At 37.4% G+C, this 22,291-nt stretch overlaps 1 protein-coding gene across 1 annotated transcript in view; it reads right to left on the reverse strand.

The window, feature by feature from the left end:
• Positions 1 to 22,291, reverse strand: part of NEBL (nebulette) — a 148,999-nt gene that overhangs the window by 60,118 nt on the left and 66,590 nt on the right. The window contains 5 exon segments of the mRNA XM_020966871.2: positions 1,498 to 1,608; positions 3,115 to 3,225; positions 9,246 to 9,356; positions 13,166 to 13,273; positions 15,459 to 15,563. Of these exon segments, the coding sequence (XP_020822530.1) occupies positions 1,498 to 1,608; positions 3,115 to 3,225; positions 9,246 to 9,356; positions 13,166 to 13,273; positions 15,459 to 15,563 (546 nt within the window).

The following is a 22,291-nucleotide window of genomic DNA, read 5'->3' on the forward strand; positions in this document are numbered from 1 at the left end:
AAAGACACCAGCTTTTGGAATAAGAACACACTATTTGACAAAAACCATTGGGAAAATTGGAAAACAGTTTGGCAGAAACTATGCATAGACAAACATCTCACACCATATATCAAGATAAAGTCAAAACGGAAAAATGATTTAGATTTAAAGGGTGATATCTTAAGTAAATTAGGGCACTATGGAAAATGTACCTGTCAGTTCTATGGATAAGAGAAGAGTTTATGACCAAGCAAAAGAAGAGAGTATCACAAGAAGTAAAATGGGTAATTTCAATTATATGAAATTAAAAGCTTTTACATAAACAAAACTAGTGTAGTCAGAATTAGGAAAACAGGAAACGGGGGAGGGAGATTTGCAACAAATTTCTCTAACAAAGCCCTCGTTTCTCAAATAAATAGGGAACTGAGACAAATTTATAAAAATAAGAGCCATTCCCCTGTTGGTAAATGGTAGAAGGATAAGAAAAGGCAATTTTCAGAAGACAAAATCAAAACCCATAATAGTCACATAAAAATGTTTTAAATCAATACTGATGAGAGAAATGCAAATTAAAACAGCCCTCAGATACCACCTCATGCCTAGCAGGTTGGCTAACATGACAGAAAAGTAAAATGATACTGGAGGGGATATGGAAAAATTGGGACACCAATGCATGCTAGCGGAATTGTGAAACTGGTCAACCATTCTGGAGGACAATTTGGAACAATGCCAAAAGGACCATAAAACTGTAAAAAAAAAAGCCTTTTATCCAGCAACACCACTACTGGGTCTGTATCCCAAAGAGATTAAAGAAATTGGAAAAGCACCTATGTGTACAAAAATATTTATAGCATATCTTTTGTGGTAGAAAATAACTGGAAGTCAAGGGGATGCTCATTAATTAGGGAATGGCTGAATAAGTTGCAATATATGATTGTAATGAGATACTATTATGCTATAAGAAATGATAAGCAGGATGATTTCTGAGAAACTTAGGAAGATTTGTATGAATTCATGCACACTAAAGTAAAGAAATACAGGAGAAAATTGTATATAGTAACAGCAATATTGTAAGGATAATCAACTCTGAAAGATAAGACAAGAATCCAAGACAATTCCCAAGGATCTATGATGAAAAATGCTATCCACTTCCAGAGAGAGAGCTGATGAACTCTAAATTCAGATTGGAACATAATTTTTAACTTTATTTTTATTGTTTTATTTTATTTATGGTGGTTTTTTTTGCAACATGGCTAATATGGAAATATCTTTGGTATAACTGAAATCAAAGTGATAGCCTTCTCAAGTAACAGAGAATATGGGAGGAAGGGAAAGAATCTGAAATTCAAATTTTTTAATTATTGCTTAAAAAATTACATACAATTGGGAAATAATGAAATAATAAAAAATAATTTTAAAAAATAAACTCTTGGGGAATTTTACCCTTTGAAAACTTGGCCATTAATTGGTCGGTCCAAAAAGATGAAGTCCATAGCCATGATTATTCACTATACTAACCTGGCTTGAGATTTCCGAAGCTTTTTTGGCTCGTTGTATGTCAAGGGCATCTGTGCCAATTTGCATTCCTCTCCCTTTAATTTCAGTTTCTAGATCTTTCTTGTATTCCTTCTGTGGGGGAATAATATTTTAAACACTCAGATAACATTTATATCATGCATATCTCAGGAAGAGAACCATCTTAGAAATTGAGAAAAATGATATATTTTTTAAACCACACAATTCATCTACACCATGGATCATGACAACAAATCTTCACAACTCTTTGGAGTACACTGCCATCATACTGATGTCAGAATCCTAAGTGGAAAGTTAGTTGCTGATGCCAGAACTTAATTTTCAGGAAGTACAAGAATGGCCACACCCTTGATTCCCAACGAGGCCAGGATGAGCCCTTCTTCACCCCTGCCACTGGGGCCAACGTACCCTTCTTGCACTAGTGCCTCCATCTCAAGGGACCTTGAAGTAAAGCCCTTCACAATCAGCCTGCCTTCCCAGGCTTCCTTCCTATACTCTTTTTCATACTCTCGCTAGTCCAGGTCCAGATTGACCAATATTCACTTCCTCAAACAGAACATTCCATTGACTGCCTGTGTCCCTTTCCACAGGCTGCAATGTGTAATTACAGTGATGCTCAGAATATACTCATACCTTATTTTTCCTGGCCATACATTCCTCTAATGACATCCTTTACACCATTTCTCCAGTGTAATTCCTCATTTTAATATGGGTTCACATCCACAATGATCTTCTCCCATTACCAACTAGATAATCCCCAGCTTCAATTCTTTGCAAACTTTAATTTCATGACTTAAAACCATTCAATGTTACAAGAAGAGTATTAGTATTAAGAAGATGGGCTTTTATATCAAAGAGAAGTTTGGGGGCATTTACAAAAATGCCTTACTCTTCTCTACCTATTTAATTCTCAGTAATAGAACCCTTTAAATTCTTTTCCTAAGTCATTATCAGGGGATGAGCCAAGGCATGAGATAAAGAGAGGAGTAAAACTGAGATTCGAGATCTATTAGAAACATGATGGTGTAGTGGTCATGTCAAACATGGGCTGAACCAGATTAAAATGTAATTTTATTATATTTATTAATAATTTTAATATTATTACATTGGTATGATAATTATTACATTAATAATATTAAACTAAATAAATATAAATACAGTAGAACAGGTGGTATTAATAGGCAGTTTTCTAAGTCAGTACGTAGCCCAGAGGGATTGTAATATACAGTTTACTTGTCCCTATTTCCATCAGAGTTTAACACCAGTAGCATGTATTTGAGCACTGGACTTGAAAGTCAAGAAAACCCGGGTTCAAACCCTGCCTTTGACACATACTAGCTTAACATAGCTCCTCCAGGGCCATTACATCAGAAAAATATATTCTATATTTTGGTAGCATAATTATGGGTAGGGAAATAATGCTATAAATAAACACAGTATATAATATAATAAATATAATAAATAATATGCAAATACACAATGGAAATATTTTAAATTATCTTCTATCCTAAAAAGTCAGTTTCTATAGCCAACATTTCAACAACAAGTTCAAATAAAGAGGTAAAAATGGAAACATTTCAGTAAATGTGGTATACAAACCTCACTTGCCATTTCAGATGCTCTTTTTGCTCTCTGAATGTCAGGGATCTCTGAACTAAGTTCCATTCCTTTCCCCTTTATTTCATTTTCCAGGTCCTTTCTATATTCTTTCTGTAGGAAAAGAATGTTCAGTTTCAAGACAGGAAATATCATTTTAAATGATGGAATACTTTAAACCTTTTTTTATAGGGTACACTGTGAAAAGAAAAATGTGGTGGAGTAATTCAGACTGACTAGTGTTAATGTTCCTTATTTCATTTCTGGACTGCATTTTCCAGTCTAATCAAGTCCAGAAGATTCTTCAGTACTGTCAATCTTTATCCTTTCATCCCTTCTCCCAATTTTTTATGTCCCATAGTCAGTGATAAAAAAAAGATGTCTCCACTTTAAACGGTGCATGAGATCTTAGGAAGATATGCTTCTTATTAATTATTTGAACTGTTTCTTTGAAAACCCTCTATAAAATATGAATCACCTGAAGTACATAGCTGAAAAAGAATGAAAAATTACAACGCAAAAGATATAATGTATCCCAAGTTTTAAAAAAATAAAGTATGGATTCATTTTAGCCACTGAATGTTTCTATCCTCTTTGAAAAACCTATCACTTCTTATACCTTGATTTATAGAGTGATGTTAAAACAATTAAAATATCTTCATTCTATCTGAATGAGTGAGGTTATTTCTATAAACAGAAATGGACTTCGATAGAGCTGGATATTTTTGCAAATTCAATTTAGAAAGAACAAAATTTTGTCCCCAATTATACTTTAGTAACATCAATATTGTAAAATACTGAATTTTCAAATGCAATCTAAGACTTCCTTTCATGATCAGAATTTATGTTCCAGTTAAGTGAATGATTCATTTTCTCCCTTAGTCCCATCTTCAGTTCAATGTACTGAGATATTAAGTGGTATTCAACTTAGCTAATGTCCTGCCAGATATTACACTACTGAGTTTGTATTCATTTATTTTCAGTGGAAGAGCCAGAGAAATCAATAAATGCAAAGTTAATTTAGACCTAAGTGCCAAGACTTTGAAAGATCTTTCACTTCCATTTCACTAAATGATTAAGATTTCCTTTGTGAAAGAAAAGAAACTAGCAGCTTTGTAATTTAGTTAAAAGATCATTTTTGATATCCTAACTTTCTGAATTTTTTTCATAAAATTCTCATATAATTAAATGGAAATTCTAAGAAATAGGTAGGACCTGAAACCATATGGCTAAAATCAGATTCACTTAATGCCATTACAGCACGGTTGCACTTTAGGTTATTCAAAGCTACTCCCCAGAGTGTAAGCTCCAGTAGGTTCTAAGAAGTTGGAAAGCATTCAGATAAAAGCCTAAAAAAATGGTCATATTTATTTCTGTCATCCAAGGACCAGCTTAGCTCAGTTTAGAAAGACTCATCACGAAAGGGCTAGCCAATGAGTACTGCTGTTGTCAACTCAGCAACTCATGAGGAATCAGAAAGGAGTCATAATCAGCATTAGCAGGGGGCATACCCACACACACATCAAAGTCAGAATGTGGGATGGGTTTGGTAATGGTAAAGAATGTTTGACTTTCAAGTCATTTGGGGGTCATGCAGGAGCTTGAGAATGCACAGGATTTTATTCTGTGCATTTTTCAATAAGCCCTATTTTAAAATTTCAAATAAGCAAACTTCCTTATCATCCTTGACCTCTTTTTAACTTCCTAGCTCTGAAACATTGCCTTCCCTGGATAAAACCTTGTCCAGCAACCTTGTCTAGTCACCTGGTTTCAACTATCACATTTCTGTAGATGACTCATCTGTATATCTTCAGCCTCAACCTCTCCCCTGAGATCCATTTACATTTCTGTCTACCTAGTGGGCAAATCCACCTGGATGACCTGCCAGAACCTACAATTCAACATGTCCCAAACTGAACTCATTCTTTTTTGCTAGAAATTTGCTCCTCTCCTTGCCTTTTTTCTGTAACTATCCATGGTTAAAACTTCAAAGTCACCAGATTTTTGCCTCTCTTTTATCACCAATATCCAATCCATTGAGAAGTCCTAGCAACCCTACCTGCACAGTATCTACAGCATCTATCACCTCCCCTTCCATTTACACTAAAAAAAAAAAAATCAGTGTCTTTCGTGTACTATCGCACCAACTTTCTATCCAGTCTACCAGCTCCCACTCTGAAGCTCCTCTACACAATGCTATACATCACAGCAAGATTTCCTAATGTAAAAACCTGATCAGATAATTTCAGTGCTCAAAAATCTTGCTACCTACATCCTACCAAATATACAACAAATGCATTAGCCTTGCATTCAAAGCCCTCTAAAATTTCTCTCCAACCTATTTTCCTCCTTTTGTTTTTCTGCCTTCATTTACCATCTCATACCCTTCAAATCTAACAAAAGCAGATTATTTATTAAATGCCGTCCCCCCACATCCCCCCCAAAAAATCCCCATACCATAGTTACTATCCCCTACAACTACAATGCCCACATCCCTCTGCCTGTCGAAATCTTATCAATGGTATAAGAGATACTTTCAAAAACTGTGAGACTTTCCCTAATCACCACAAAATAATATCATTCTCTCTACCTTGGATTCTCATAGCACTGTATTTAGATTTCTCTTATGCACTTAGAACACTCATGTTTTCTATTACATTTAGCCTATTACACCCCCTGTCTCTGCTAGTTGATTCTATGCTTCTCAGGTTAATTGAACTGAAAGTGCTTGTGTTTCTTTTTTTTTTAATCTTCCTATCGCCTTTCCCTAATGTCTAACACACAGAGGTTCTCAAAGGACCTCTGGGTCCGAGGACTCTGGGAGCCCCTGAGATTTTGGGGGAAGGCATGGAGTTAAGGGGATCCCTATGGTCAAAACTATTTCACAATAATACTAAGATGTTTTAATTTCTAATATGATAAATATTGGTAGATATAACCCACAGAAACAAAGGTTCTCTGGAGTCCTTAATAATTTTTAACAGTGTCTAGGGGGTCCTGATATCAAAAAGTTTAAGAACCTCTGGTCTAGTGTAATGCCTTATATAGTAAACACTTAATGTCTGTGACTGCTTCCTATTGATAAAGGTCAATAATAAACAGAATTGGTGTTTAGCTTTCAGTCCAGATCCAGTGGAGAAGGGGGAAGGAAGAGAAGGGAGGAATCTCTTCTCAAAATGCCTTTTTCAAAATGGGGAGAGAGGGAATTGCCAATAGGACCGAAAGTATGAGAAATGAAAACCTCTCCAGAGATGCCCCAGGGCCAACATAGAATAGGCTGCTTGTCACCTATCCGTGTTGTCCCTATTATCATGAGGCATACATTTTCAAAAATCCCCCAAGGATTAGGAAGAATGAAAGGGGGCCGGGTAGAAAAAGGGTCCCCTTAATAAATTGTGCATGTAGTTGCACACACAGTTATAGTGATAACATTTAGCTTTTTACTAAATAGCAAATGCAAATTTGGCAAGCTCTTGTTTTTTAGAAGTTTGTGCTGATAAAATTGCCAATATAGATGAGCAAGCATTTGTATTACATTTCACTGGTTTAAGAAAGTTTCTTTTAACAGTATCTTCACCTTAAATAATTCACGTCAATTTCAAGATCATGACAACTGATCAGATGTATAAAATTACAACTGATACATATTCCAAATACAGTCTTAAACCTGAAAGAACGTCCATTCTGCAGTTTTGGAATAACCTAGGCTATTTTTCATTTGGTAGAATAAATCTTTTTCTTTCATTTCTCTCATGATCTTCTTGGACATTAAAGTTAGATTCTACTATAATAATAACAATCATCCCATAGTATTTTGGTAACTTTGAACGAACACTTCAGTAATAATAAGCAATGAATTTTAAAAGAAAGATGCTAAGAATGTCAAAAGAAAAATTTAGACTATTTCCTATAATGGGCTTAAGTTATATTAGCACTTCTATTCCTTCTAAGAACACAAAATGTTTGCACATTATGGGTAGTTCACACGACTTTCCCATTTGTGAGTACACCATTTCAACTGAGACAATGTTATAGAAATACAAATGAAAGGCAGAAATCAGAGCATGATTCCAAAAACATAAGCCCTCTTAACAAGAGAATACACTTGAAAGAGCTAAGCTCCTCTATCAACACTTCAACACATTTAAAATTTTTAAACTGCTTATAAAACTTTTAAGAGACAAAACAAGTCATAAAAAAGAAAGTACGTGAAATAAAAATAATAATTTCTCTTTGGAAAATGGGCCATTTCTTATTCATGATCTTCAATTTGAATGTTAAGTTCCAATCTGCTAAAAAGCAACATATTTACTTTAAGGTAAATAGATAACTACTAATGTAGACTTTAAACACTCAATGCCTTGTGTTTACCGCTATTTTAACTACTGCTCAAGCTATATATAACCTGTACCCTTCTTCTTGGGTGCTTCGTCATGCTACTTTTCCCCCAAGATACATCATCAAAGTGTTTTCTTTTTGGAGGCAATCAGGGTTTAAGTGACTTGTCCAGGGTCACACAGCTAGTCAGTGCCTGAGGCCAGATTTGAAATCAGGTCCTCCTGACTCCAAAGCCAATGATAAAAATATTTTAAAAGCAGTGACTGAGGCAGGATATGAACCTAGGCGTTCCTACACTTCCTGTCCACCACTTTATCTACCATGTCATGATACCTCTTACATTAGAAAACCTCTATCAGTCTCAGTTTCCCCATGGGTAAAATGAGGATAACAACTGTACATTCCTCAAGAGTCGTCACAGAGTTCAAACAAGATAACATACATAAGCACTCTGCAAACCTTAAAGTGCTACAGAAATATTCCTTGGTGCTGATGATGAGAATGATGATGACGATGACATTTAATATCTCAATGGACCTGTGATCTCGCTGGTTTGGGAGTTCTGTACAAAGCATGCAGCTATCCATGTCAGTCCAACCAGTTAGACTTTCGGTCACGTCTTCCCCAAATTTTACAACAGGGGTTCCACCCACCATGCTGGCAATATGTCCCACTTTTCCTAAACTCTCTAGGATACCAGTGGAACACTCAGTCTACCTCTCATCCCTTGCTCTTGCCGTATGACCAGCTCATCTTCTCTTCCTGTCATATAATTCCGTGATGACATATTCTTTACTCCTGGTTCCTCATAGCTCCTCCCTGGTTATGGAGTACAACCTCTTCCTATTCAGCATGAGCCTCCTCATTGCCTTCTGTGCAAAACTCATCATTATTTCTTCAGATGCAGTGGTAATCCATTCTTTACCTAAAGTAACACCACTAAAATGTTAGCACTGAAAAGATGAGCCTTTGCTTTCATGGGAAGCCTCAGGTCAATTAAACAATTCTGCAGCTTCCCAAAAGCAATCCAATCTGTTCTCTTCCTTTTCAACTCCAGGCCCAGCTCATTATACATTTCACTATCTGTACCAGATATAAATAACATTGGAAAGCTCAGAATTATGGTTTTAGCTATATGGTAGATAAAAGAAAAACAAGTATCGCATTTTTCTTCAGGTCAAGGTATGAAAATGTCAAAGCAGAAAGATTAGACTAGCAACATTTAGGGTTCAATGAAATTAAAAGGGCTAAATATAGGACACTGGGTGATATGAACAAAACAAAAGAACATTTATATAGCCCCTACTATGTGCTAAGTGACATATACAATCTCATCTGATCCTCACAACAACTATTTTTTTTTCTGAGGTTGGATTTTAACTCAGGTCTGATTCCAGGCCTGGTGCTCTACCTACTGCACCACTTAGAAAGGGTAAATGGATGTAAGAAAACAAAAATCCATCAAATTGAACAGTAATAGCAACTCTCATTTCTATAGTGCTTAAGGTTTAAACCTTATGAGGGAGGTAGTATAAATATTAGTATCTCTGTTTTACGGATGAGGAAAGTGAGGATCAGAGAGGTTAGATGCTATCGCTATGGCAACGTAGCCAATGAGTATCAGAACCAGGACTCCAAATCCAGTGATCTTATCATCCTTTCCCATGACCATGTCAAGATCACAGAAACTAACTAGGCCACAAAGCTACTACCAGGAAATATTCCCCGGGCCATTTTATTCTTTTCTGCTCAGGCTTGCTTTTGTAAAACCAAGACAAATACCAGAAAGTCCTTACCTCTTTAAGAAGATTTGTGACGTATTTTACATGCAAAAATTCTGGAGTCTTGTCTAAATCCAGTGATGGCCTTCCTTTGATTGCTTTTTCAAAATCCTTTCGGTAAATTTTCTGTTTCAGAAGACAGAATACCCACCCTTAGTTTATGAAATACTAATAGCTATTGAAAATACGTCAAGGAACAAATCAGCTGGTCATTGCCATACTTCTCCTAACTCAGGGCCCTTTCATCAACAAGACAGTTTCAAGCTTCTGCTAAGATTTTTGATTACTGCCTCCCATGATTAATTTCACTGTTGAACTAGGGTGAAAAGCAAAATGAAAAATATTCATTACCCTCTTTTTCTCCTGGCAAAGTAGCCTGAGTGAGGCTACTCAGCATCACGTAGCCATGATGGCATGACATCAGAACAACTGCTCAATTAAGTCTAAAAATTCCATGAAAAAGAAATCAGTTGAACTTGATGGGGGCTTAGCTTGATGGGTTACTTCAGCCAAATGACTGGTAATCCAGAGACCCCATGTGGACACAGCCACTCTGAGAAATCCTGATGTTATCCAAAGTCTTGGTTTCCCCCTTTTCAAACCTATAAATGAGCATCTCAATTTTTAAAAAGTATAACGAGTAATTTCCTCCTTGATGCTTATATGCTTTGGCAACAAATACATTCAAGATCAGTTGGTAGAAACTGGATGATTCATTGATCTAAACGTATTTTCCCTGAAATCAGAAAGGCAGTACTACTATCAGTAGTAAATGACTAGCAGCATGTGTATTGGGTCCAGGTAGAGCAGTTTTTACAATGTTGTTACTAAAAAGGAGACTTAGTCCAGAACCATCATGTTGTTTGTCTCTCTTGATCTCACTACTAGTGAAAACCACTGACACCTCCTAGCTATATCTGATCTTTTTAAATGAATTTTATCTATCCAGTATTTATACCCCTTACTATGGAAAGGTCCTGCCCAAGGATGTTATTCATAGGCAAGCATTCATCTGTCTCTTCAAAAGCCTGGTAAGCCACAGCAAGCTTAAAACAGTGATTGCTAGAAGCTAAACAACAGTGACAAAAACCGTAGGGCTCTCTTCCCAAACTTCCAATCTTTGATCTTTCCTCCTTAAACCACAGGAAAAAACTCTACATTTTAGAATAGGAAAAAAAGACAAAAACAAATGGAAAGTCGATATTAAGCAAAGGCCCATGGAGCCCAAGAATTAAATCAATTCCTCTGAGGGTAATAAATCCTGTGCAGAAGCTGCCAGTGAAGAGAAGTAGTCAAGGAGAAATAGAGGTCATCCTCACAGCTGAGCACAGGGTCGCTAAGACTGATTCTGCTGATCCCAAACACCCAATCAATTAAGATTTTAGAAAGTACACCAGGTGTATGTAGGTTATCACACAGACAAACCAGGAAATTAATGGAATTGTTCGCTCTTTAACGATCAGGATGTGTTGTCTGTTTGGTTTAGACACAGATATAGTTAACAGCAAAATGAAGTTTAAAGGAAATTTTCCAGTGTTAGGCAGGAAAGTATGCGTACAACCAAACCAAGCTGACAATTCTAAGAGCTAAACATCTTCTGGTATTCAAAGAGTGTCTGTCTGACTCTCCCTCCACTCCTTCCCTTCTCCTTCCCTTCCTTCCTCTTTGTAGGTACGTATATGCATATATTTAAGTATGTTTATGTGTGTGTACACACACACACACACACACACACACACTCTCCCCTTTCAGGTCTTCTTACATAAGACACAACATCTCCCAAACGCTGGGCATTTTCTACTTACCCTGGCTTCTTCCAACTCTTATCTAAAATCCCTCCTTCTACCAGAAAGCTGTCCCAATTTCCCTTCATTCTAGTTCCTTCCTCTGTCCCAGTGTTTATACAAAGTTGTCTGCGTGCCATCTTCCCCATTAGACTGTGAGCTCCTTGTGGGCAGGGCCTTTCCTTTGCCTTTCTTTGTCCCTAGGATTGAGCACATGGTTGGTGCTTGATAAATGTTTATCAGCTGTTAAAAGTCATTTCATGTTTTAAGGCAGGAAAGAACAAAATATTCACATGAATACTTCCAGATGGCATCATTTAGGAATGGGGAATCTATTTACTGTTGAATTTCCATTGAATGCCCTTGACCCACAAATCAATTCAGAATCACACGGAAGTAAAACAACTTAGTTAAATTGGTTTGTGGTTTAATTTCGAGGCATTAGGAGGAGGAGGGAAAATGAAGGGAGGAAAGAGAAAAAGAAGGGGAAGAGAAGAAATAGCAAAGAAGGTCAATGGATGGAAGAGAGAAGATGACAGATACCAAGGAAATGAAAAAGACAGACAGAGAGGGAAAAGAGAAGAAGAAAGGGAAAGGGAGACATGCAATAAGTCCTGAAGTGCTAATAAATTACCCTTCGGTCACTGGTGTTTCAAGATTTACCACTTGTCACTGCTGTTTGAAATGTTAGTTTGCAGATTAACTCATAGATCTTCCACTTCTCCTTGTCCTTAGATCTTCCCAAAATCCCCTTTTGGGTGGGTTAGCGACAAGGGCAGGGGAGCTATAGTGCCAGTAACAAGAACACCGCAGTCCATGCAGGTACAATGAGACCTTGAACTCACTCTTTCCAGAATAATTCACTGAATAAGGTTTATATGCATGCTTTGCTCTTTGTCTGGTAGAGGTGCCATTACAGAAATAGTTAAGGGCAGGGAGAGAATTATTTCACTAGTGTGGGGAACTTCCAGTGTAGAAGCTCCTTCTGCAGATACAATTATACAAACTTATAGGGAGTTGCCTGAGGCACTTCATAGTTTAAATGACCTGCCCATGGTCATAACAGTAGTTGGGCGTGTGTTGGAAACAGGACAGGAACAGACGTCTTCTGGAATCTAATTCACTCAATCCACCCACCATGCTATATCTACTATATAAAATGTTTCCTATAATCATTTAATTGCAATCATTTCCCCCAAGAATTAAGACCTCTGACTGCTTCACTATATCTATACAATGTTGAAAAGTTGTTGCTTTTGTGAATTCAGTTAAAATAAAAAGTCAGTTTACATGCCTTTGGCAAATCTTTATTTGGTCAATATTGTTATTTGGTATACAAATAAAGTAGCCAATAGATTGACTATGCTTTCTTTGTTATATAATCATTGCAGAGAGGTTTGTTTCTTTTTGGACTGGACCTGTGATTTCACTGATCTGGAGCAGCAATTTTCAAACTTTTTTTAAGGAGTCGCCAAAGAGCTTTTGTTTATGTGAGTTACATCTATTGAAATGTACTGAATTAGAAAGTAAAATGTTTTAGTATTATTATGAAAATAGTTTTGACCTCAGGGACCATCCAGAAGACTCACAGGACCCCAATAGTCCCAGGACCACACTCTGATAACCTCTGGCCTAGGGAACTTCAGGTAAGGAAATTTCCTCTATCAAGCCACAGTAGCACTTGTGCTACAACTTAGAATTTATGAAAGTGCCTGGGGCACATAGATGTTAATGATTTCCCTAGGGTCACAAAGTAAGTAAGTGTGTGCTAGAAGCAGGACTTGAATACTGGTCTTCCTGACTCGGGCCATGCAACCTGTAATTGCATAAAGAGCCCTTCCTTAGTATTTCTACATTTCAATGAGCAGTGATTTCATCTCTGTGTTTTCCCTCCCATAATGAAGAAAATACCCCTTCTGCAACTTAACAGATAGTCTTTGAGAGCTGCTCCTGCTGAAAAATTCATCACCCTGATCCACCTGAGGTTGGCTGTACTGGTCCTCAGATGAGCAACATGTTGTCCATTCCCAGGTGTGGAGGGGGAAGACTTTTTAGCTTGCTAAGACCTGTCAGAGATTACTCTGAACATCACAATAAATGAGCAACCTAAGGATCATGCACCCCAATCAAACAAACAAAAAAAATACCAACCTCACTTTGCATTTTTTGAGCCTCCTTTGAAGCCTGATAAGATGGAGTGTCCACAAATTCAAGCATCGACTTGCCTTTAGCTTTTTCATACTCTTCTTTGTACCTCACCTAGATTGTTAAAAAGTTTCCATTACAAACTATAAGAAAACCTCTTCATTTTAAAAAAAGATTGTTCATAAATTATATGGGAAGATTGCACACATATAATCTATATCAAACTGTTTACTGTCTTAGGGGAGGGGAGGGAGGAAGAAAATTTGAAACTCAACTGTTTTTAAAAATGGATGTTAAAATTATTTTTAAGGGCAGGTAGGTGGTGCAGTAGATAGAGCACCAGCCCTGGATTCAGGAGGACCTGAGTTCAAATCTGACCTCAGACACATAACACTTACTAGTTGTGTGACCCTGGGCAAGTCACTTAACCCCATTGCCTAGCCAAAAAAAATTTTTTTACATGTAACTAGGAAAAAATAAAATATGATATAAAAACTAATAAAGAAAATAAGAAACTTTTGATATGGAAAAAAATTATATAGGAATAGAACAAATTAATTTGGGCCATAGTACATCTTTAAAACTATTAGATAGTTGCCCTCATTCTTAGATTCATAGAATGCTTAAGCTGAAAGGAATCTGAAAGATTAAGCAAAGCATAAAATTATAGATCATAAGGCTGTAACATATTCCCTGTCTAATCCAGACTCCTGGTTTCAAGAAGGTTAGATATTTGCATCCTTATTTTGTGATTGAAATAACAAAAGCCCATGGAGGTTATATGATTTGCCCAGGGTCACACAGCAGGGGGGGAATGAGGAGAGGGTGTGAAATAGGGAACTGAAACTCAGATCCTGCCCTCATGGAACAGCGTCCCTCTATTACACCATACTGCCCCTCTAATAAAAGTACAGAATGGCATTAACAAAAAAATGTTAATATGTTGGGTAAGCATTAAATTAACATGCACTGAAAATGAATCATCTTTTTAAAATAAAATCTAGTTATAGTAATTCTAATTATTTAAGAAGTCCTTTATTTGTGCAAAAATAAAAATGTCTTCTATCCCTACCCCAAACCCCAAGAGAAAGTGATATGACATTTTCAGGAAAGTATATATCAGATAGTGTATCAAGGGAAGAATTAATTTATCGTATTGGGTTTTTTTAAGATTTGACATGAGAAACAATTGTGTATTATGACATATCCAAAAGAACCCATTGCCAGCATAAATAACATGAATGAATGTAACCTCTAGGTCACACTGAACTTTAGTAAATAGTACATCAGTAAATCACATAACAGGGAAGAAAACATGAACCTAATTCTCTACCCTGATGTCATTGTGGGGAGGGGAGAAAAGAAAGAGAATATGTCACAGAGACAACATAACATTCTTAATAATGCTCTATCTCAATTCTCTAAATTTAGGGCGATCTTAAATATAAACTGAGACAGGTTTACACAAGATCTCATGCAAAAATAGTCATTCTCTGCAGAAGCTGCCCTGCTCACAGATTTTCCCAAAACAGTTATTGCAGAAATGTGCCAAGGAAGGGGCTGGAAGCCACACTGAATAGATATCCAGAAGTTTCCATGATACCTTTCCCCAAGAGCAAGCTCTTGAACCCCACAGCATCTCTGGAAAAGGGATTTCTCTCACTAGACACAAGCATGGCTCAAGAAGAAAATCTGGGAGGGAAATGGAAAATGTCTCCTCTGGTACATTCACAAAGGCACATTGTTTTGTGCTCCCAGGTTTCAAGAAGAGTTTTGAGTAGAAACATGAATCCCATGTAAAGAGAGATTTATTCCTCTTGCATACACATGGGATGAGAAGCAAAACTGGAAGAGACATCATAGGACACCAGTCCAAATCCTACATTTTACATATAAGGAAACTGAGTAAGAACAGACTAGCTGTTTACATTTCATGGTGTTTTAATTAGATGATGTTTTCTCAATACTACTAAGCAACTGAACTGAAAAAATTTTAATAAGCCCTTTCTCCTACCAAAATAATTTTAAAGCTCAAAATTACAAATCAATGTTAACTACCTTATTCCACAGATTGAAGTTCTATGTTGAACCATAGATTTTCAAGGAGCCCCAACTATTTACAAAAACTGAGTCTAGAAAATGCCATTTGAGGTTTTCAAAAGAGTTATCTGTTACTTCAAAATCCATCCTAACATCAGAAAGTCTTTACTATATGTTTTTGTTTTCTCTTGATGGAGTCGTTGCCAGTCTGGGGAAATCCCTCTCAATATGGTAAAGAAATATCCTATTAAATCCATACCTGACTCTGGAGCGCTGTGTTGCCTTTATGATGGAGGTGCTCAGCTGTGTCCGTTTCAAAATGATAACTTCCTTTGCTTTCTTCAAATACCTTCTTATATTCATGCTAAATAGAGAACATGGAAATGCATTTAAAAGATACAAGGATAGGATAGGAACTAGATTAATGATTTCACTATGATAGGAAATTCCCACTTGAGGAAACCCCATCTGCCAAAATAGAGAAGCACCTTCCCTACACCTGAAAATCTTAGAGAGTGCCTGGAGCAGTAAGGGGTCAAGGCACTGGCCCAAGGCCCACCTAGTATGTGTCAGGGGCAAGACCTGGACCCAGGTCTTCTTGGCTAAAAAGTCAGCTCTTTAGCCACTAAGCCACAAATGATTTAAGCATTTAAAATAAAAGGGATTAATTCATAATAGCAATTAAACATTGGACTGAAATGAAATATCAAATAGCATTTGCCTATACATAGGGATTAATTATTTGGAGATATGGTTTGCATCACACTCTACATTTAAACTCCCTACCTATAATCCAAACCAGACCTGCCTGCCTGCCACGGACACACACACACAAAACACAGACATACATATGTGAAAGAATTGTCTGACACTGTCAAATTCAAATAGGAAGGATCCCTGTGGGCCACATATTAACTTAGGAAAACACAAATTAATATTATCTATATTGTGTTGTATTTTTATTTATTTTGTTAAACATTTCCCAATTACATTTTAATCTGATTCTGCTGCACTTGGGAGCTTTGCCAGTTGCTTGTGGCCCTCAGGCTACAATTTGACACCTCTGTGTAGTCAATCCTTTAAATAAACTACTAACATAAACATTATAGCTGGAGAGAATTACAACGATATTAAGTAATAATAGAAAGAGGTCATAATTGAATGTTCAGACTTTTAAAATGTTCCACTCTTTTAAGTGAATTTTAAAAGATTTCTGTTAAGTCTCCCTTCCAATTCTCCCAGGCTATGATTTAAATTATGCCTTGCAGGCATGTACATATTATATATAATATGTATTTTATGTACAATATGCCCTATAAGATTTTAAACTCCATGAGGTGAAGAATCACTTTTTATTTAGTCTGTATAACCTTCCATAGCACAATGTTCTGTATGTCAGGCAGAGAGAAGAGGAGGGGTGGTACTAGACTTGTGATTTCACTGCTATAGGGAATACCCAGAGAAGAAGTTCCCTCCACCAATGCAAATCATCGACCCCTTGAGAAATGATGGTCTTAGAGAATTGCCTAGAAGAGCCAAGAGGTTGAGTCACTTGCCCACATGTCAAAGACAAAGCTTAAACCAAGCTCCTCTTAACACCAAGAATTGCTCTAAGCCTCTCTCTGCCATCCACTCTTGCTCTTCACACAACAGGTGCTTAATAAATGTTGGATTTGTTTGACAAAATTGGTCAAAGATGGATTCACAAAGTACAAAAGCAATTAGAGAAAGGGAAGGAAAAAGCAAAGGAAAGAAGGAAGACTCCTTAAGTAGCTGTGCGACCCTGAGCAAGTCACTTAAACCCATTGTGGTGGTGGCGAGGAAAAGAAGGAGGAGGAGGAGGAGGAAGAAGAGGAAAAGGAGGAAGAGGAAGGAGGAGGAAGAGGAAGAAGAAGGAGGAGGAGGAGGAAGGACGAAAGAAGAAGGAAGGAGGAGGAAGGAGGAGGGAAAGCAAGAGGAGGAGAAGGAGAAGAAGAAAGACTTATGGGTTGATGCAAGTTCAAGAGAAGGCTCTGATCCAGGGATAAGATAACTGGACACTGGCCTAGTTTACTTTAAAGGAAGACAAAGGCATATAACTAGAAGGAAGTGAAGGGAGTCAGGTATCTAGAAGCAGCTAGTCGAACAATTTTGAAATACCCAATGATGATCTTGAATGAAAGCTATGAGTATGAAGAGAAAGGAGTTATTATGAGAACTCTCCTGAATGAAAAACAAGAAATGTGTCAATAAATTGGATAGAGGTCTCAGAGGTATTGATGGAGCAAACATGGCAGGCATGCAGTGGCATGATAGTGGGAGAAATCATTCAGGATAAGGAGTGATCTTGACTGCCAGAAGGCAAAGCAAAACCAAGAGACATCATCTAGTGAGATTACCATGAATCTGAACCAGTTCCTGGGATATGGAGAGGTCAGAAACAGACATCAAGAAGAACCAGAAGAGAGGAGACCTTAAGGAAAGTCCCACTGTATGTATCAAAAGCATGATCCAGGAATCTGAAGTCGAAAGAGAAGAGAGAGAACTGCAATTTGTAGACAAAGATGAGCCCAGCATCAGTTTGTTGAAAACTAAGTTATTTAGGAATTATTTATAAAACTCCCAAAATAATCTTCCTAAAACAGATGTCATCACATCATTTTCCTGCTCAAAAAATCTTTAGTGGTCCTTTATAAAGCACCTAAAACTTTTCATCATCTGGCACTAGCCTACCTTTACAGACTCAGTTCACACATGTTCTCCCTGTCACATACACTGTATTACAATAACACCGGCCTACTTTTGATTCCATCAACTTAGCTTTCCATCTCTTGCCTCCACATGCTTAGCACAGGATTACATCTTACTGAAACAGCAAGGTGTTGTAGTGGACAGAGTGCTGGGCCTGGAGTCAGGAAGACTCATCTTTCTGAGTTCAAATCCGGCTGCAGACACCTACCTATAAGCTGTGTGACCCTGGGCAAGTCACTGAACCCTGTTTGCCTCAGCTTCCTCATCTTTCAAATGAGCGGGAGAAGGAAATGGCAAACCACTCCAAAATTTCTGCCAAGAAAACCCCAAATTGGGTTACAAAAAGTCAAACACAGCTGGAAAATGACTGAACAACATCCTACGGGGAATGAATTCTGTCTTTACCACTTCTTACAACTCTTAGCTTCCTTCAAGGCTCAGTTCTGGTGCCAAGTTATTCATACTTGGCTCCCTCAGGTTATTTTGTATGTACTTCAAATCAAGTCAACAAGCATTTATGAAGCACCTGCTGTGTGCCAGGCACAAAGAGTCAGACAGGACTGAAATATAGCAACAATACATACCAGGCGCTGTGCTAAGTGTTTGGGATGTGAAGAAAAGGCACAAAAAAACACCAAGTAAGCAAAAAAAGTCCCTGCTCTCAAGACGTTCGCAGTGCAATGGGGATGCAACACACAAAAACTCTGTACAGCGATATAAACAGGATAGATTGCAGGTAGTGTCAGAGCAAAGGCCATAAGATTAAGGAGGATAGCAAAGGCTTCTTGCAGAAGGTGGCACCTTAGCAGAGATTACAAGGAAGACAGGTGATGGAGATGAGGGGAAAAAGGGATCCAGGCTTGGGGACAGACAGTAAAGATGCCCGAGTGTAGTGTGTGAGGAACAGTAAGAAGGCCAATGTTACTGGATCACAGATTACTAGGTGGGGAGGAAGATGTAGCAGCTAGGTGGCACAGGGGATAGAGCTCTGGCCTTGGAGTCAGGAGGACTTGAGTTCAAATGTGACCTTCAGACATTTGACATTTAACTAGCTGCATGACCCTGGGCAAGTCACTTAACCCTGATTACTGCACCAAAAAGCAAAAATCAACAACAAAAAAGACTATAAGACTGGAAAAGTAGATGGAAAGGTTCACTTATTTGTTTATACTGGATCTCCCAGTAGAATATAAGGGACCATTTGCTGTTTTTGTATTTGTATCCTTGGCGATTAGCATCATACATCACACGGAGCACGCATATGACGTATCTTTGATGATTTGAAATCTTTTACATTGATAAACACGCCGTGGCAACATTGTACATTAAGCAACCTAGTCCTGAATTCTGCCTCTTTCACCAATCATCCAATCCATATAGCAACCTGAATAGTCAGTTTCTCTATCTGCCCAATGTGGAAAATACTATCAACTATTGTCTTATCATTTCATGTACTACCAATATGTGTTAAACTCACCAAAGGCTACATCATTTCATTAGTACGTAGAACTACCAGTACAGGAACTCCCTTCACCAGAAGAGAGCACAACTCACCTATGCATCATAGATAAGTCCTAAGGCGGTGAATGCAGCACACACAAGTTCAGTGACTTGAATAAGGCCACAAAGCTATAAAACATTAGAAGCAGAATTTGAACTAGGCTTTCGGACACCAAGTCTGGTACTCTAACCACCGCGCTATGGTTCTCCCAATTAGGAAGACAAAAAAAAATTCTTTGGTGTTATTATATTACATTTTATAATCATATTATATTACATAATCATAAATCCGATGGAACAAACAACAGTAGATTCTATCTACAAAGTAAATGTCTGTTGATGAACTGATTCATTGATGGACTGAGGACTTCTGCCTTTCTCCAGAGGCAGTTAGGTGGCATGATAGATAGAACACAGCTGGGCTGGAGTCAGGTAAATCTGGCCTCAGACATTTACTAAACGTGTGACCCTACCAGGGGTGGGGAACCTACTGCCTCAAGGCTACATGCAGCCCTCTAAGTCCTCGATAAAGGCCCTCTGACTGTTTGGATTCAGTTAAAGGGCTGCACTTGAGGACCTAGAGGCCATATGTGGCCTCAAGGCCACAGGTTCTCCACACTTGCCTAGGCAAGTCATTTAATCACTTCAGGCCTCGATTTCCTCATTTGTAAAAGGCACATAATCCAATCACCTAACTTCTAAGATTATTATGAGGCTCAAATGATATGATACTTGTAAAGTACTTAGCATGGCACATAAGTAGATGCTTAATAAAATGCTGCTTTCCTTCCTAATTTCTTTAATTTTGAAAAATCGATGACCTCTAGGGAAATATAATGGACTCCTCTGTTTCGAATTTAAGTCCTCGGCAATCTGGTTCCAATCTATTTTTCCCAACTATGCTGATTTCAGATTATTTTCCTACAGAGTTGCAGTTAAATTGGCTTACCTGCCATTCTCTAAACACAACATTCAATCTCCCACATTTGCGTTTCTCCACACATCTAAAATGCCCTCTCTCCTCATCACCATTACCTGTAATTCCTAGTCTCCCTCCAGGTCCAGCTCAACTAAGATAGGCTAGAGGAATCCTATACTGCCGGTGTCGATGTGTCCTCTCTCCCCCAAATACTTTGTTTTTACTTTGACTATAGCTGTGTTAAATTAGCTGTGTAAATATCATAATCCCTGCCACCAACCCTCAGTAACCACAGCAAGAACGTAAACTCTCTGAAAGCAGCAGTATCTGTCGCTTTTCTTTTTTTTTTCCCCCTTTGTCTCCTCAGTACCTACACCACAGGATCTGGCCCACAGCAGACACTTAATATCTCTTTGTCGAATGAACTAATAAATTGCTTTTTCCTAAAACCATGCACTTCTAAGTTTGTATTTATCACATCTGGCAAAGTAAACATATAATGAAAACTTTGATCCCAAAATAAATATTAACTTTAGTTCTAAACACTTTGGAAATGTCGAAAAAACACCAATTTTCTGGAACTACAAAGAACTTTTCAATGTATAAAATTCACTACATTTAACAGTCTCTGATGCCTCCTAGTGGAAGTCATACATAGCTGCAGGGGGAAAAAAAAACAATCCCTAAAACTCTATTTACATCAAACTGGAGTAAAACAAAATGTTGCTTTAGTCCTGTTTTCCTAACAAACTTTAAATTTCCTCATGAAAGCACAGAAACCAAAAAACTCAAACTGAAAATCCTGAAATTTATTGTAATATATTTTGCACCCAAAAGGGCAGATAATTTCACTACCTATAATTCTAAGTCCTTCCTATATTAAGCTGTAACAGATAACAATTTATAAGTCGATAGTTCTTTACTTTACTTGGAATCCACAGACCATCAAGAGACCCATGGATAGATTTCAGGGTGTTAATGAAATTGCATGGGAAAAAATACATCTTTATTTTCACCAAGCTCTATCTGAAATTTTAAAATTTCCTCTAATTATGTTTAAAAAAAAACAAAACAAAACATGATAACGTTCAGAGACTTCACTACACTGCCAGAAGGCTCTGTCACACAGAAATGGCTGAGGACTTCTGATTTACAGCAAGGTCAGTTAAAGTTCATCATGAAAAAATATCAGTTTTAATTCACAAATCCTGAACTCTGTAGGATATAAATGTATTTAGCATCTTTAGATGCAATTCTAATAGACGAGCCTTTTCTAAAAATAAAATTCCAACTCATTTTTTATTAAAGTCAACAAGAAACTAAGATTGTTTCATATGCTCAGCTGCACAGGTTAATACTTTTATCTGGGCAACTTAGAATGATAGGTGGATGTTTCTGAGAAAAGCCCTAAAGAACAATTAGCAAACTGATAAATTATTCTTTATTGACACTTCAAACAAGCAAATTGTTCCTTTCTTTATCTAGAAGATTACACCTTGTTTACTAACTATTAGGCACCAGGTTTTAAAAGAAAAGAAGGGGACTGCACTACACAGATACATATGAGTTTCGCAAGCCTAGCATTCCATAACAGCAAGTCAAGATCAACCATCACTGCCTTCCCTTGGAAAAACCAGAGAGCAAGATGGTATGCTTCTCTTAGACAAGCTGACATGAAACTTTCAAAGTTAAATATGAATAAGAATTTAATTTATGGCTTTGACTGGTAACGTGAATGTTAGCTGACTCAAGTGCATAAAGGTATATGTAGCAATGACAGTAAAATCTGTCCCTATGGTGTAAGCTCCTTGAGGGCAGGGACTGTCTCACATATGTTTCTGTATGCACAGTGTCTAGCACATGACAAGAGTTTACTAAATGCTTATTGATGGATCTTACAAATATGCCCCTACAGCTGATAACAAATTTAACCCATGAATGGT

This window comes from Phascolarctos cinereus, unplaced genomic scaffold (genome assembly GCF_003287225.1).
Source record: "Phascolarctos cinereus isolate Bilbo 61053 unplaced genomic scaffold, phaCin_HiC Scaffold_1;HRSCAF=81, whole genome shotgun sequence".
Taxonomy (NCBI): Eukaryota; Metazoa; Chordata; class Mammalia; order Diprotodontia; family Phascolarctidae; genus Phascolarctos; species Phascolarctos cinereus.